Genomic DNA, 18,496 nt, shown 5'->3' on the forward strand with positions numbered 1-18,496 from the left:
CTTCCTTTTGTGTCACTGCCAAGGGTGGGGACTTGCAGGCATGCTCTGGGACACTGCACACCATTATGAATACAATGAATATTTATATACCGCTTTTCAACAAAAACCACCAAAGCAGTTTACATAGGTATAAATCATAAATAAAATGTCTCCCTGTCCCCCAGTCTTAAAAAGAAATATAAGATAGACGCCAGCAACAGCCACTAGACTGGAGGGATGCTGTGCTGGGGATGTATCTTTTTCCACCCATGTGTGAGAACTTTTACCAGTGATGAAACAGGAACAGAAATGCAGAAGAGTATAACGGAGCTCCAGAAATGGCTGAGGCCAATGTTCTGCTACTTAATTCTGAGAAGTCTCATTGGTTCCAGTGTAGAAAATAAATGTCCTGAATCATGTTATCTACCTTTTCAATGCCTTTTGCAATTCATTAAGATCCCACCTGTGCATTACAGCCATTCAATCTGACCTGGTGTATTTGTTATATGTTTTGTTTATTTTTCTGGATAATCGCACAATTTTTAAAGAAAGCAATGATATCTTTTGACACCTGTTGTCCAAATTCTTGTCTACATGCTTATTAATTACATTTGGTCATATCTGCGGGGGGGGGGGGAATCTTCTAACTAATAAAACAACATGGATGTTGTCACATGCTTGTCCATAGTGAAGATTTTAAAGGCTTCTCTCTTTAGTCTTACTTCATATTAAAGAGGTGGTGTTAAATAGTGGAGAAGTCATTCACAAAGATACAGTTTTTGACTTGGGTTGTTATGGCTACTTTTTCTTATTTGATGCCATACTGACTGCTTTAAATCTGGCAAAAGTCAACTAAGTCTGATGCAAAAGAATACAGGGACTTAGATGTGACTTCAGCAGAGTTCCATTATAACTAATGTTTGCTGGATTATGCCCATAACTCACCATTTTTTTCTTTATTCAGTAACTTTTTAATATTCTGTTCTTGCATCAACCATAAAAATTTCAAATGAGAAAACTTTTATATTGTTCATTCTTGTTATTAAAATGCTGATTTCATGGTGTGTAGACTTGAGAGATCTAAGGAACTTTAGTCTGAGCTAAAAAAAAGGTTAAGGAGAAATTATACCCAGTGTATGGTTGCCAGAAACAAGAATGGGTGGGGGGAATGTTTTGCATTGCTCAGGAAAGCAAGAGTTAACAAGTTCAAGTTTCATAAGATTTGTTGAATATTATTAGGAGAAGTGTCTTAACTGTGAAAACATTTGGGTCATGGAAAAAGTTTCCTTTAAAGGCTGTGCGGTTGCCTCATCTGGATAAGAAGAAAATGGATAAGAATCTGTCAAATGGTTTAGGTCTAATGAATCATGCCACAAGAAGGACTTTGATTATCCTATTCAGCCTCCTAAGTAATGATAGCTTTGCCTTTGGTTTCTTTTGAAGGAGAGTACTGTACAGTTGCCATATGTTGTTATACTGGTTTTTAACCAGTGACATGTTCTGAACATCTGCTGTCACAATAGACAGTGATAGTTAAATTACTTGAAAACAAGCTATGCTTATTGTGAAATAACTTTTAGAAGTAACTTGGGTTAGCACAACTATTTGATTAAGCAGTTGAAGTATCATGGTCCAACCCAATGTATAAACTGCATAAACCAAAACTGGGGCCCTTTCTGTAATGCTGTTATTGGGTCATACCTCTGCTTGAAGAATGGTTTATACCTATCCTTTTACCACCATCAGGCTACCTTTTTAAAATATCTTGCTGTTTTAAACAGGGCATGCCATCAAAGAATTTTAGAGCCATTTCCCATTCATAGAATTCTAGAATTTTAGAGCGGAAAGAGAAGAATTTTGTTCCCTTGTCAAATGGTGGTGGCATAGTGGCCAAGTTCAAGGGAGCCTCCCAGATTCTCAACTGTCTGGAAATTTAAAGATCAAAATAAGCATCATATGCAAATATGTGTAATGAATTCCTCTTCATAAGTATTGTGAAGACTAAAAGAAAAAAAAAAGATGTTGGAATTATTAAGCAAGCTGTCCAATATAATTTGTGTTACTTTCTCATTGCTTTTGTAAACCAGTTAAATAGTCTGACAAGGCACACACTTTTTGTGAATGAGTCACTGAGGTAGTCATTAAAAAGTGAAAGTGCCATGCCTAAAGGATTCTTGTGAATACATGTATTTGATAGGTTATAGGTTTGTTTGTCATATTTCCAAAATGAAATTTCAAAATAAAATAAAATTAGCAAATGTGTCCTTTCATTGACAGATGCAAAAAAAGGCCAATGAAATTTACACAACTTTCCTGTCAAGTAAAGCTTCTTTTCAAGTCAATGTTGAAGGTCAGTCCCGTTTGGATCAGTCAATATTGGAAGAACCTCACCCCCTAATGTTTCAGAAACTTCAAGACCAGGTAAAGTTATGCAACTTTCATAATTACCTTGTGAAACATGAAAGGCTAGTTGCCTCACTGTACAGTATCACAGAAATACAGAGCTAAAAAGAACAAAAAATTTCTCTTTTTAAAAAGAACAAAAAATTTCTCTCTTCTGAGGCAGGAATGTGTATAAAGCATACCAGTGTGTTTCTTCAGGCTCTTCTTTACAGCCTCCAGTGATGGATAACATAACACGTTGCATTGTCCCAACTGTTTCTACCGTTAGGTGGCCCTCACATACAATTAAATTTTAATTAAGCCCATGATTCTTTGTTTTAACTTTTGTGGCAATGCAGAACAGTTCTCAAGTGGAATAAATAAGAGCCTATTGAAAATTTCACTGGGAAAGGTCGTGGCATTGAGGAATAATGGTTGTTAGGGAGTTGTAATAGATTTTTAAAAAGTAAATATGAAGTGAAGAGTAAAAAGAAGGTGGGGAAACTCGAGGCATTGGCAATGGCAAGAGAATGGCTTATGGCTAAGATGAAGCCAGCATTGGGCCTATCACTCTTTCTTAACCAAACCTACCTCCTCATGAAGTTCTTGTGAAGATAAAATGGGGAAGGGGGAGAGAACCATGTATACCACCCTAATTCATTGGGAAAAGGGCAGAATAGAACTCTGTTCTTAAGAAAGGCATGGATAGGCTGTGAGAGGCTAGAGAACTGATCATGTAGAGCAGAAATGTATAAAGGAGGGAATATCACAGAAGAAAGATGCAGGGCAGAATGTTATGGAGGACAAAGAGAAGGAGCGCTTCTGTTCATTATGCACTTCTGTTGAATCAAGTGATGGAGGCAACAGAGGAGGAGGAGGAGGAGGAGAAGTGAGACTAAGCTAAGACAGTGGGGGCTGCGACTGCAGTGACATGGATGGCATTGGGTAGCATAGTGTAGACATCCAAAAGTGGCAGAAGTACTCTTCTGGCTATTGCAGTGAGTGGCCCTGTCTGCAGTTTTCTGGGGCAGCAGTAATGGCTGCCACTGGGTGCTGCCGCAGCTGGTGTGGCAATGGCATTTCAGTTTCCCCAGATGCCCTTGTCCCCCAACGAAGTGAGGGAAGCATCTTCCATTGTGGGCCTTTTCAGGGCACTGGACCCCCAGGCATTTTCCTGAAGATGCTACATGCTGACTCTGGTTTACAATCTAGTGTGCATATATGCTCTTTTGAAGGGAAAAAAACCTCTTAAGTTCAAGGAGGAAGGAGAAACTGAAGAGGTTTTTTTCCCTTCAAAAGAGCATATATGCACACTAGATTGTGCACCAGAGTCAGCATCAGCATGTAGCATCTTCAGGAAAATGCCTGGGGGTCCAGTGCCCTGAAAAGGCCCACCATGGAAGTTGCTTCCCTCACTTCATTGGGGGACAAGGGCATCTGGTGGCGGAGGAGAGGAGGAGCAGCAGCAATGACAGTAAAAAAAACCAAAAAACCTGGAGGTTTGTACTTTCTTAAAAATGGCATATCATGTTAGGTTCAGGTCTGTCACAGCCCAAGACCATATAAAGCATGCACACAGCAATGGACTTTACACCACATCTGCAAAAACCTAGCCAACCAATAGATATTCAGTGTTGATAGTCAGTCATTTGGTTAGGATCGATTTGGGGTCTAAACATTCTCCTCATTCTCTGATGTGCCAGTTTTCTCCGTATACATAGAGTTTATTACATAGAGGAGTATTCAGACATGTGATTGGATTTTACATGTGATTGGATTTTAACATTTTAATTGTATCCCGTTATTGCTTTATTGCTTTATTGCTTTTGTTGCTGCTGCAACAACAACAACATTTGGAAAAGCAGTTATACATTTAATAAATAAATACCATCGTGATAATTTTCCAGCTGGTGGTACAACCTGAAGGATTCTAAAGTAAAAGGTAAAGTTGTGCCGTCGAGTCGGTGTCGACTCCTAGAGACCACAAGACCTTTTGGTTTTCTTTGGTAGAATACAGGAGGGGTTTACCATTGCCATCTCCCGTGCAGTATTAGACAATGCCTTTCAGTATCTTCCTATATCACTGCTGCCCAATATAGGTGTTTCCCATAGTCTGGGAAACATACCAGTGGAGATTCGAACTGGCAGCCTCTTGCTCCCTAGGCAAATTATTTCCCCATGTCATGTGGTAGAATTGTGCAGTGGGGAATAGTGCAATAGTGCAGTTTCCCACCCTACCATATTTGCTTGATGTCTTGATTAATGTGTCTGAATGACTTTGTATACTTAAAATTGTTTTATTAATGAAAATCAATAACATGCATGCATATTTCTATCTATCTGTGTTGACTTATTGAAGGACAGTATGTGTCTGCAGTGATAAGGAACACTATGCAGGCACATCTTGCATGATTGAACCCCTGCTGACTGATGGCACCCTTAGGGACAAATATAAGGGTGCCATCAGTCAGCAGGGGTTCAGTCATGCAAGATGTGCCTGCATAGTGTCCCTCTTCACGGCAGCGATATACTGTACTTCAGTAAGCCAACCTAGATAGATAGTAGTGATTCCCTAACATTTAGCAGGAATCACCGCATATTCAGCCTAGCATAGCATCCTTCCCAGTGTCTATGCTGGTATTTCACATGTGTATTTTTAAAACTGTGAACCACTTTGTGCCTAAGTTGGAACCGTTGTTTCATTCCTTCTGTGTAAACCACTTTGTGAACTTCTTGTTGCAAAGTGGTATATAAACTGATAACAATCTTTATTTAGTAGTCATTAAATGTGGCAGATCAGATTTGTGTGTGTGTGGCTTAAATTAAATTAAATTAAAGTTTGGAGGCAGCTTAATGGTTTGAAAATCAACAGTGTCTTGAAACATCTTTTCTGATAAGATGTTATAGCTGACTCAGAAAGATAGAGCTAATTTAAAAGCTGTTTAAAAATCTTTGAGTTGTGCAGAGTTCCTGCAGCTGTGGAGAGAAAAGGAAAACAGATATTAAGCTTTCAAAAGCCAAAAGCTTTCATTTGCACTAGATATTTGACATGTTTTCAAACAGCATCTCCATAAAGATTCTTTTCCAGTTTTCTTCACATGAGATTTGCTACCTAATTGACATGCAGTCCATCACAAAAACTACTCTGAGCTCTTCTGTAGCCAGAGGGTGATAAAGGTTTTTGTTCTGCATCCATTACCTTTGAAATGGCTGCCATTTATAGCATATTTTGAGGGTATATCTAGCATTTGTGGCGGGGCGGGTGGCAGGATGAGGAGATTAGCCCAAGCATGTAAAAATTAAGCAAAGAACATATATAATAATTCCTAGACACCAGAAGCAATTTGTTTTTCAAGTACATGGTGTTTGTCCAAACCCTGAAACAATGTCTTATATAAGGGGCAGGTTACTGCATCTGTTCATACCAAGAGAGTTTTCTCCAGCATGTTTAGTATAAGAGAAGAGCATTTTAAATGCACACATCATAACCATGTTTATCCAGCTGGCCTGTGGTACATCCAAAATGTTCTGCTAAGCAATAATGAATTTTACATTGGCACAGGCTACTTGTGGTTACACAGTGAAGTTCAGATACTAGTAGATTCAATTTACATAATATAGGAAAGTGTGTGTGTTTGATAGATAGATAGATAAATCTTTATTGTCATTGTCCTGTGCAGAACAACGAGATTGAAAAGAATCTACAACCACTACTACAGGACCAAACAAGAATAATCTAAACATATACCCATACGCCCCCCTCCCATCAACCCACTAAAAACCCACTAAAAAACTCTAAAAACTAAATACAAAACCCCCCTCAGAAGCTGTGTTTTGCTGCGTTCAAAGCTGAGACCGCTTTTGGGTAGACCGCTTTTAATGCACCAGTAAAAAAATACTTCTGTTGTAATTACCCCGTCATTTCTCTTATACAGTTAAATCTGGTTGCTTCAAGGATTTAATAGTACTGTATCAGTATGAAGATGTGTATGCACCTTTAATTTATTAAAACAATGTAATAATGAAAACTTTTAAGATGTACAGTCATTACACATTAGCAGAGCTGGAAGAAACAGAACATATTTTATTTGGAACAGTTATTTATATATATATTTATTATTTAGTATGTTGATAGACAGTGAAGCTATTCTCACGATCACTGGAAAGCAGGCTAAGGGAGCTTAGCTCATTTTCCAGGGATCGTGGGAACCACCGGGCTCGCAGGCAAGCCCGGTGCTCCCAAGGCAGCTAGCCCGCCTAACTACCCCTCCCCTAAGACGAGGTTAATGGAGTGAGTGCTCCATTAACCTCATCTTTTGGCTCATGTGTTGCTGCGGCGCACAGCGACACACAAGAAGACCCCCACTGCCCCTGCTAGCTCTGTGACGGAGTCGGCAGTTGTGTGGGCGGCCGATCTGGCCACCCAGCTACGAACGGCTGCTCCTCTGCAGGGAGAGCGGGCTAATCCCACTCTCCCTGCAGTTAGCCCCTGAGCTCTTCTCTTCTTCAGCCACTGAAGCTCTTCTCACGATCAGTGAGATCGTGAGAAGAGCTTCAGTGGCTGACATCCAGATTAACACTATTCTGGCGCAACAGTGCTGATCTCCAGACTAACGCTGTGCCATTATGCAAGCAAGGGAGGGATGATTTTCATCAATTTACCACTCTGAAGCTCACTGTGCCTCCTGAAAATATGTCCCTGAGGGTTGTGCAACCCTCAGAGACAGTGCTCCCTATAACAGGGATTTCCAGATGTTGTTACAACTCCCCCAATCCTCAGCCAAAGGCCATTGCAGCAAGGGATAATGTATTGTGGCCCAGGTCACTCATATTGGATCAGAACTCATAGCCCAGCGGGTCAGGCTGAGGCCTGTATCTCTGCCAGCAACTCCGTTGAGAGATTCCCTGTTACAAGGAATCATTGAACTCTGAGTGAAATGATTAACTCCTAAGAAACAAGCCAAATTGTTTGGATTTTTCTCTCAGGTAATGGCTTTGGGAAAGGTAATTCTAAAGCTAATTTTTGGGAAGCTAATCCTGCGTTTCCTCTGGCAGAATGGTTACAATGTTTTGCCTTAATCAGATGCGTTGATTACTAGTCTCACACATATATCCTCTTGCTGTTACTTTGGAATCTTTTAGAATTACACACTAGGTAGATTTACACAAGAAGTGATTTAATTGCTGCTTCACACACATAGCATAGGCTCTTCCTTCTTAACACCTTTGACTTTTAACACTCTTTGAGGCAAAGACTCTGAAGCTCTGAGCTCCTCAGAGCAAGAGCAGGATATAAAAGAGCAGGATATAAAAGCAAAGCTCAGAAATGCGGATTGTTTTAAGAACACAATGTTTACTGATAGCACTAACTGACACTACGCAGGAGATGGGCCTCATCTCCTCAACCTTCCTCTGATAGACAAATAGATATTGTCATGAGCAATTAACACTTTAAGATTCAGGAAGGATGCTGATATCTTGAGAAAACTATATGTTTAAATCAAAGGATGAACGTCTATAAGAACTTAGCTCTCTGGGCATAGCTTCAGCAGCCTTTGCCTAACAAGCAAGACTTGCTCATGTGTGTATCCCAAGGGCCTGCTGTCTAGCTGTTGAGCTAGCAATGGCCTGGGACCTGTGGACCTCGGTGATTCTTGCCACGGGGCAAAGAATCAAGGGCTAACTCTGTCTGTGAACCTCAGCAACAGCAATCCACCAGAAGCCCTGTTTGCAACCCTCCCCAGCAACGGCTAATAGCCTCACTCACATCCGTTTGGCCACAACAAGATCCGGTAAGATGCCTCTTTCAAGAACCAGCCTCTGCCTCCAACCTCCCTCCCCTTTACTAAACCCTGGTGCTCTGCCATTCCCCCTTCCAAGCAACTCCCTCCTCTTCCAGTTTCTCTATTTCATGCTAGTTAGAATAATTACTGAGAACACACACAACACACGTGATAGATAGGATTTTGTACACTACACTACAAATGGAAACGTGATTGAATTGTTTGATTTATTTGACCCCTGCTAACTTGGCAAAGAGGCACCTTTTACCGTGGTGATTCTCTTTATTTAGCAGGGGGAGAGTAGCTGGTCCTATCCACCCCCAGCACAGTACCTCCAGTGACTGTTGCTGGTGTCTATCTTATGTTTCTTTTTAGATTGTGAGCCCTTTGGAGACAGGGATCCATCTTATTTGTTTGTTATTTCTTTGTGTAAACTGCCCTAAGCCATTTTTGGAAGGGCGGTATAGAAATCAAATGAATGAATGAATGACTAGTATTCTTGCCTGTGAGACCAGTTTGCCTTAATAAAGCCCACTGAGCTTTATGAGAGTATGGTGTCTTCTTCCTCCCTTCAAATCCAGATAATATATGGCTGCCTTAACAAAGAACTAAGCCGATGTTTGGCTAGAGTGAACAAGCCTCATTCTCATTGCTAGCTCTGGAGCATATGCAGAGTGCAAATCAGGCTTGGCTCACAACAAATGGGAGTTATCGTCAACAACATCTGGAAATTTCTGTTACAGGAATCTCTGCTCAGAGACATATTTTCGAGATGTACAGTGTGCTTCAGAGGAATGGAAAGATAGTAAAAAAAATTGTCCCACGCTTGCATGACAGTGCAGTATTAGTTCGGAAGTCAGCATTGTTGCACCAGTGCAGTGCTAGTATGGTAGTGCCAGTAACAAAGTGCTACTTTTGTTAAAAAATATTTTACCAAAATCATTCTTTCTGTCAATGTGCTGCTTTATGGTGTAACAATTTTGGGGCCCATGAAAGGCCTCAACTGCAAAACCATTCTTGCTATTGCAGGTTTGTTTTTAACATTTATTTTATCTTCTTCCCCTCCTTCCACTCAGATCTTCAACCTCATGAAATACGACAGCTACAGCCGCTTCTTAAAGTCAGACATGTTTCTTAAGCTGAAGGATACTGAAGAACAGGAAGAAAACTCACCAGATGCTCAAACTGTAGCAAAAAGAGCTTCTAGAATTTACAACACATGATCCAAATAACAACAAACAGTTCCCACTGAGATTATAATGAAAAACAAATGAGTTCTCTGGAACACTCTTGGAGGTTAACACAGTTGCATTTAAAGCTTGAAAAAACATAGAACCCTGTTAGGCAATGCTTAACCTTAATTGCTTGAATGACCTACTTGTTTTTGCATGATGGCTACTACCAAATCCCCTTGGCCAAGGCAGTTATACTAAACCCTTGGAAGGACTGATGACTTGCAAATCATCTGTAGACAGAAGACAAGGTTGCTTTTGCCTTCTAAGCTGTATACCTTTCCTTGTGAATCATGGGGAAATAATGCAGCACAAACCATGGGATACATTTGGAAGCATACGTGGTATAAGGGAAAGGCAGCATATCTGTTCGAAACCCTCATAGGACCTGATCTTAAGGTTGCCATCTCCCCTGGATTTTCGGGTATTTACCGGATTTTAAGTGTGTTTCCTGGTTAGCCCATTAGCTTGCCCAGATTCCTAGCTTTCATTAATAGAAAAAAGAAGAAAAAGCAAAGCTCTACCCCTTGTAGTGACGTTAAGGATCAAGACCTGTGGTCACTATTTAGAGAAAGGCAGGTGAAGCACTGGAGGTTGGCTGATAGACTTCTCCATAAGTAATCTCCCTGAGGAATGTTGCCTTTGTTTCTTGTCAGCAAGGTATCCCTATGGGCAGGTGAGAGGATAGCTTGATTTTGATGTAAATCACTGCCTACTTGTGTATTGTAATGCTTGAGTGCAATCCATTCTTTGCAAGCCCTGTTAGAAGTAAGTAACATTGGTTTCAGCCAGTGGCGGAACCAGGGAAAGAGCTTCTGGTGTTCCTCCCAGTCCCCCGATGGACCTGCTGTGTTCATGCTAGTGACGCCCCATGCACATGACATCATGTGCAAAAGGGGCATGGCCCAATCAGCGGAGGACCCCCATGCCCTCCGGAGCACATTTATTTCCCTTCCTCTTTCTCCGGTGCTTGAATGCTTCTACATTAACGTGCTTGGTACCTCACAAGACAATTTCATATTTGAACGAACAGCCAAGTAACAAGCTGGAAATCCCTAGGTTAGGACAGGATAATAATAATCACAAATACTTTGCATTTGTCTAGTGAATTGCCAAGCGCTTCAGAGCCATTTCTCTCTGGGAGAGGCGACCAAGTCAAAGGCCCCTGATCTTTAGGGAGATTCTCAAATCATGCACCTTGGGTACCAGGCACTGGGAAGGAGAAGCTGCCTGGTCTTTCTTCTCTTTTTAACTTCAGGGATTCAGAGTGTTCTTTCCTCTCCCTGCCCCTGTCTCCCTTGCACTCTCTGCATGCACACACAGAAGCAAATTAATGGGGAATAAAGAAGCTGGAGTCCACGGCAAGTACCTGCTCCTTACAAATGAGCCTTCAGGTAGCTTCCCCCGCTTCTCCTTGCCAGCCCGCCTTGCTGCCCCTCTGCTGATGAGGAGGGGCAGCAAGATGTGGCTGCTCGCTGCATTGAGAACACTTGGAGGAGAAAGAGGTGGGGATTTATGAGGAGCAGTGACCCATGCACACCTGTGATATGGCAATTTGACCACACCCCTCTTGCACATGATGTCATGTGCCAGGCGTACTCATGCAGCCCTCTGTGATTGGCAGCCTGGGTTCTTTGAATCCTGCCACTCAATGGCTCTCCATCCCTGAATCAAACCTTCTCTCAAGTAAGTGTATATGGGATTGTAGCCTTAACTGAAATGTCACTGTAGTCTTCATTTATTTTCTATAGATATTATTTTGTCTTTGTGGTGTGTGTTTTTTAATTTTGCTTTAAGCCACCATAAATTCTCCCTGCCCCCTGCTCTTTTCCAGCCTATACTAGTGTTCTAAATCAAAAGGAATCATTTTGGTGTTACATTTTACATACTTCTCTCAGTATGTAAATGGTGACCATGACAAGGCTCAAGCATGAAAGCTTTAATCCCTAGCGCCAGTTTTTGTAGGGTCAATTGTAGAACTTAGTGGTGATGAAAATGCACTCAACATTGCTCCTCAGCATAAGCTTTGATTTGGTATCTTCACCAATCATATCTGATATCTTCACCTTCACCAATAAATAGCATATTTAAATTATCATATTCAAACCAATAAATAGCATGTTTATTAACCAAAAAATAGCATATTGGTATTGGAAAGTGGAGTGGAATGATAGTCTTCAATTGGTGAGGAATCCATGAAAGCACTACACACAGCTAATTAGACAAGAATAAAAACAAACTTGTATATTAGAAAGTGTTGGAAAATAAAGTCTGGGTGTTTAATGCTCAGGTAAATGGTCAGGTAAAGAGACTCTCTCCAACTATTGTTGGTAGATATCCAGAGCAAATACAAGTCAACTGGTCAGTGCACCAGTTCAGTTGCATAACATGCATATTATTTTCAAGCTAATTTGCATACCATGCAAATTAGGCTGCCCAGGTTTGAAGAGCTTGAATAAGGCAACCCTATCTGATAACCACACATGCTCGACCACAAATGCAGATTTTTCTATTTTTAGATGCTATTTGAACAGGTTTGGATTTGTCTTGAATTTTGCATTCTTGGTGACAAAAACTGAACTAAAAGACCAGAGCAGGACTCTTTTCCTCCTGATCTGACAAAACCTTAGAAATCTAAATTAAGGGAAATAAATGTAAAGGCAGTGGAATGTTCATGTGAGTCACTGCTTTTAAATCACAACTACTTTTCCCAGTAGTGAATCCAAGCAATCGGAAAAATAAATAAATAAATCCTGTTCTCTTTCTAACAAAAACACAAGCTCGTCTCTCTAAAAGCTGCTTTCAGAATGGCTTTTGTAGGGCTTCCTTGTTAGTGTTTCTTTGGACTGGGGAAAGATTACATATTTCTTCTACTTGTCCTGATTGTTAAGAGCTCTTACGTTTTCCTTTCCATTTTTATTGCGCAACTGAGCTTCCCCCAGCAATGACTTTCCAGAGTTTTGATATGGAAAACTGAAGGCTGCCATTTCATGCTACAGTAGGCTTTTTCTGTGAACACAAACTAACAGTTAGCTTATTGCTGTAACAAACCTGTATCATATAGCTCCATTTTTCTGCACTCAAAATGCACTTGGAGATTTGCCTGCCACCGTCTCATGGATCAGTTTACCTAGCAGGGTGAAATGTAAGATAGCACCGCACCCAATGAATGTGTCTTTCCAACTCGACAGCAAGTATGAGCAAGCTCTGAACCTTCCCCATTCAATCAAAGGAATTTTGTCTTGATTGCCAAGACTCTCTCTCTTTTTTTTTAAAGGCATCATTTTAACCAGGCAACATTTTTACTTTTCTTTTTTTTGCTAAAATTGTTTTCATATGCTGCAACAGAACTTTAAAATACGGAGTGATTTTCCAAGTGCTTCTCTTTTAGAATGTATTAACTCTGCATAGAAATCCTTCATTGTGTCCTGTTCGGATTTACAAGATCTGTGACCAGTTGGTGTGCAATAACAGAATTTCAAGGTGGCTGGGGGTGGGGACAGCAGGGTGAGACCAATCATCATTTAGTTCAGCACCTATTATCCCACTATTGTAGGGCATGTTGCTCCTATTTACCTGCTAGCTAGGCAAAGAGGCATCTTTTAAAGTGGTGACACTCTGGCAGGGGGAGAGCAATGGTTTCTATTCAGCCCAGAATAGTGTCCCTCCCATTGCTGTTGCTGAAGCCTTTGTTCTGTTTCTTTTTGGATTGTGAGCTCCTTTGGGACAAAAAATCATCTGTTAATTGATTTTGCTCTGTAAACCGCTTTATGATCTTTTTGTGCTGAAAAGCAGTACATCAATATTTATTATAACAATATTTCTAAATAAAGCTATTCCACATGAGTCAATAGCTTTCCATGATACATCGATGGAAGCAGGATATCTAGCAAAGGAGCTGGTGTCACTGCCCTGAATAGCTATATCCATGAATTAAAGAGTGATTAACAGCCTAGGCTGTGTAGAGACATACATTAAAATATGTCACTTGATTCTTATGATGTTCTTGTCACATGTACCTAATAATCTGCAGGATCAAGTTTGGGATGGTGGTGGGGATACATTTCTGTTAATCAGCAGTTGCTGGGTACTGACTGTGCACAAAATTATTTGGCTGATGTTTCTGACATCGCATAGCTTGATCCCTCCGACAAGGCCATTTCTCAACGTTTCAAATATATAATTGCTTAATCTTTTTTAAGGCAACAACTTTAAACTGTAGTGAATTCTGTTTACAGGTACCTCTGTATGGCTGAGGGGCGGGGGCGAGTTGGAGAGCTGCCTAGGCGTAATATACAATTTGAACAAATGCTATATTCCAGCAAAGTACACTTTTGGGGATACCAGCTCCCCACCCCATAAATGGCATTATGATAGAGCTATTTTTCAACTTTTTGGTCTTAGATATAATAAGGCAGGTGGGATGAATGAGAACTATGAAGTTTAGAAAGACCTTTGAGAGAAGTATAGAACTGCCAGAGGTACAAGTGCACTTGCAGGGACTTAAGAGATCAATACAAGAAATGATAAGCTCAGAGAAGGATTGCTTTTGGACAGATATGGAAGAATTCCCTGGTAGAGGCCTGGATATTTTATTTTGGTGTCTCATTTTGCTTTATTCAGGTACAGTATGTGCATCTGTTTCCTATGCATGATCTCCAAATGGTGAGGATATATAGTTGCAGTTTATGTTGATGATACTTGAGTTCAGCTATATTTGGAAATGTTCCATCTTCCGTGCTTGAAATGGACTGTGCACGCTCCCGTACTAATAGTTCACTATTACATATCATCATTATTCTCAGCTGATGAAATATGAAAAAATTCATCAGTTGAGAATAATGATGATATGTAATAGTGAACTTATTAGTATGGAAGCATGCACAGTGCTGTGGGGTTTTTGTGATGAAAGCAAACCACCTACACAGTTCTCTTCAAAATACCTCAAAGAATAAGAAAAAAAAAATATGTTGGCAGCCTGAGAATCTGCTCTGACTGTTGTGCTGATCTGTGAAAGTTGTTAATGAAAAATTAAACGATAGATAATAAACATTTTGCATAAGTTACTTTTACTACAAGTTTTGCATAAGTTTGTGTGTGTGACAAAAATGAACTACCTTACACCTAATTAATATTACAGCATATGAAAAATGTCCATAATTAATTAAAACTTTTTTTTGCACTTTGGCGCATTACATTATGTGTATTAATTTGCTTCTTGTTAGAGATCCTCGTTGTCTTCTTCCTCTAGCTCCTCATCCTCTGGATCTTCATTCTCCATCATGTTGTCACAAGCATTGTTTTGGTTCTGTGTATTTTGAGGTGCACAGGAATACATGTCGCAGCAGATCATGTCTGTTTTATGACAGCTGCATCTTCCTCCCTGGCATTTGGGGGTAATACATCCACACCTCACCAATTTATTTATTTATTTATTTTTATGTTTTACATTTATATCCCGCTCTTCCTCCAAGGAGCTCAGAGCAGTGTACATGGTTATTTTTATCCTCACAACAACCCTGTGAGGTAGGTTAGTACAGCCAACAATTGAAGTACAGCCTTTGGATTTGGGAGTTGATCAGTCATTATTGGTATCCAGACATCCCCATCTATTTTCCAACCATATTTTTCAGGTGATGGGATTACACGCTTCAAGATCGTATCATTATTCCAAATGATTGCTTTATGGTGTGCTCGTAGTAATGTGTGGTATAATACATCTTTTGTAGGTGGAAGGCTCTCAGATTTGGCTTGTTTCTTGGTGAACAGCCACCACCTTAACCTATCAATCTGTTAGATCTGTGTACGAGGCAAGTAAACCTGACGTATAAATTCTTCAACGGAAGCAAATGTGCCATCACTGGTCAGTAGATCCACCCCTAGGCTTGCAAGTGCACTAATAATACAATCATTGGCATTCTTGCAAGCTTTCCAGAAATTTAGTTTGCCTCTCCCTACAAAACCTCCAGTATTGTCTGCACCACTGATCGCATTTAAGCCAGGCAAAGCAGAAACCTTGCTGGGTCCAAGAGCTTCATACATGACCAGTAGAGGAATAGTGCGGTACAACTCTCCTTTTCCAGTCACAAAATTTGTGTCAGCGTATAATTCTGGGTACCATCAAAGAGCTAGCACAAAAACATCAGTGTTTGGTAAGTGAATGTTGATTCTGGAAGTCCCCTTGTTCGTTGCATCAGCAGCATGAAGCAAAAGCTTTGTATCTGCTTCTTCCTGATTACTTTGAAGATGCCTCGCAGCTTTCTGTGTAGCTCTGCATTCACATCCCCGTGCCACTACCACATTCTTATCATTTGTATGTGTTTTTTCAAGTATCTTTTTTGACAAGTAATGCGTTAGTTCCATCTTTGTTTTCACATGTGAAAGAAGCTGTTCATTGTTAATTTTGCTATGTTTGTTTTATCTGTGATGTGGCAACCAGTTGTTGCCCTTGTCTTCTTTCACGTGTTGCAGACTTGAGTGACATATCAACATCATAGCAATCAAATACCACATGAAGTTCATCATAGTTTCTGTATTTTGATAGAAAATAATCTGTAAAATGTTCAGCATGCTGGCCACAGATTTTTATGCTGTCTGGTTTTTGACGTGACTGGAGTTCTGCCATCCCATCTACAAGTCCCACCTCAAATCAAGCTGAGCAAACAGACTTTGGTACAACTGAGAGTTTGTGTTTCCCTACAGAGTCTTCAAGGTTTATTTCTGATCTGAATTTTGTCACCAATAACATTCGAGCAAAAAAGTTTCTGTCTTTCAGCTCAATTGCAATATCTCCAGCAATCACTCCCTGCCCCCACCCCCACCCGGTGTCCTTAAAAATCTGCAGCTTACATTTTCTCATTGGAGCCCACAGGTTGATGTTTCCCTGGTTTATATGCACAGATACAAAACTTGCAAGTAGCTTCTTACCAATTTCATGTTGTTTACAGGTATCTTCTTTGACTTTCTCAGGCATGACTGCCTTTGTGGCCAGGTTGAAGAGATCATCACTGCCCTCAATAAATGGGTTTGTGAAGAGTGGCAGTTAGTGCTTCAATGTTTTGATTTTGCTTGAAGTTGAGTGATCTCAATAATGCATGATGGTTGGTTTGTGTAGCAGGTAATATACCAGCCATCTGCTGCGCTTCCCCAGCAAGCCTTGCTAACAGAGGCGTAACTAGGGAAAATAGCGCCTAGGGCAAGCACTAAAATTGCACCCCTGTCCAAACAGGAATGATGGGACTTGTAGTCAACAATATCTGGAAATCCTTGTTAAAAGGAACACTGTACCATCTAGACATGGTTTTTGATCAAAACCTGAAAACATGAGCCATCTCTGTAAATGACTTAGAACAACGGTCAGGAGTTATACGAGGATTCCAAGTGTCATTTTCTCTGTCTCATCTCATTCTTTTTTAAAAACATGACTTTGTCCTAGAGGATCACCTGCCCAAATAGCCACTAGCAAAATAGGGGAAGAAGAAGGTGGTGGTGGTGGTGGGGAGTCTATAAACCAGTGAATGATTCCTGCCAGCCTTTGTCTTCTGATGACTGTTGGCTCATGATGGGGTATATGTGCATTCACCACACCAGTGCTTACTTTGACACCAAGAGGGAGTAGGATACATTAGTTTGCCACACTAGACAGAGGCAGTTGAAACAGGAGCAGACAGCCAAGTTCTGCCAGGGCCAAAACCAGCCCCTGCCAGACTAAGAAATCATTGTAATTTGCCCCTTCCTGTCACAAGCAGTGTGCTGTTCTTTTATTATTGACTCTAACTCTCAGATATCCCAGTCATGGATGGAAAATTCAGGGTCAATTTACAAGAGACACATTTCCTACATGGAAGTTTCTTCTGTGCAGGTGTTGTGCAGAAACCCATGTGTAGTGACCGCCAGGGGCATAGCAAGGTTGGAATGGGCCAAGATGAGATTTTAAAATGGGCCCCCAGCCCCTCAAAGTCCAGGGCCTCCACACATCCCAGGTCCCCCAAGGATTTAAGTCTGATATTTCAAAATAAGTATGCTGCCTGGAAATACATTTCACTGAATACCCACATGCACACTTCACAGTATATAGTGATATACATTGAGTACTATATATTTGTGCTACTTTTAATGCCTAGTACACACTAGCAACGCTAATTATTAAAATGGCCCCCTCACTGCAGATTAGCAAAAGAGACTTTCAACCATGCAGGGTGAGCCTATGTTTGTTTTCTCAGAATTCTGAACAAATTCAGTAAAGTTTGATTCCAGGAGTCTTTTCACACCAGGCTTTTAAAGCCCTTTAACACACATCTCCTCTGGAATGGAGGTGCTGCATTCACATGTTGGCCAGATTTACCCTGAAGTCCCTGCGGTTATTGGGGAGCAGTTCACACACAAGAAAAATAAAATAGAAGCACAACGCATGCTTCACAGTTCTCACTCAGACCTTCTGGGTTGCAAAACAACTTGAACATAAGTGCATTTATAAATGAATGAAAGAATGAATGAATGAATAAATATTTGTTCCAGAAGTTTTTGTAATTTTCTGACATGAAACAAGCCACTTATAGGCCTTAGATAGTTTTTGTTTTTAAAGCCAGCACATTTTTCAGTCTGTTTTAAATTAAATATTCAGAAACTTCTCAGTCTCGCCCCACCACCCATATCAAAGCCCAATGGCAAGCAGATCCCTATATATGGGGGTAACCACAAAAAGGAATTCACAGCCTACCTTGCAAGGGCTGTGCTGGATGGTCTGGTCTGCTGCAAGGAGCTCTGCCAGCCTCCTTCCTGGCTTCCTTGGGGCCTGCCGAGTTCAGGCTTCAGGGAGGCCTACTTGGAGGCCTCTCTGGAAGCCCCACCCACTCACCCACCGACCGATCAGCTGAGAGGCAGGGAGAGAAGAGCTCTGCAGTTTGCAGGCTACTTGGATCCTAGGCCTTGCCGATCCTAGGCTGGAGCTGAAGGCAGGTGGCTGAGGGGCCCTGGGGGTGGGCAATGGGGTGGCAGGAACTGGCGTGGCGCCCCCACCTCAGTAGCACCTAGGGCATGTGCCCTGCCTGCCCCCCCCGCCCCGGTTCTGCCAGTGCTTGCTAATTCTGGTGAGAAGGAAGAACTTTGTTCTAGCTTGAG

The 18,496-nt window shown here is 41.0% G+C and overlaps 1 protein-coding gene across 2 annotated transcripts in view; it reads left to right on the forward strand.

The window, feature by feature from the left end:
- Positions 1-14,563, forward strand: part of RGS10 (regulator of G protein signaling 10) — a 28,830-nt gene extending 14,267 nt beyond the window's left edge. For both annotated transcript variants that reach the window (XM_053312254.1, XM_053312255.1), the window contains exons 4-5: positions 2,257-2,400; positions 9,221-14,563. In XM_053312254.1, the coding sequence (XP_053168229.1) occupies positions 2,257-2,400; positions 9,221-9,367 (291 nt within the window). In that variant the 3' untranslated portion in view covers positions 9,368-14,563. The remainder of the gene's footprint in view (positions 1-2,256; positions 2,401-9,220) is intronic.
- Positions 14,564-18,496: the final 3,933 nt, after the last annotated feature.

The sequence above is a fragment of the Hemicordylus capensis genome, chromosome 3, assembly GCF_027244095.1.
Source record: "Hemicordylus capensis ecotype Gifberg chromosome 3, rHemCap1.1.pri, whole genome shotgun sequence".
Lineage (NCBI taxonomy): Eukaryota > Metazoa > Chordata > Lepidosauria > Squamata > Cordylidae > Hemicordylus > Hemicordylus capensis.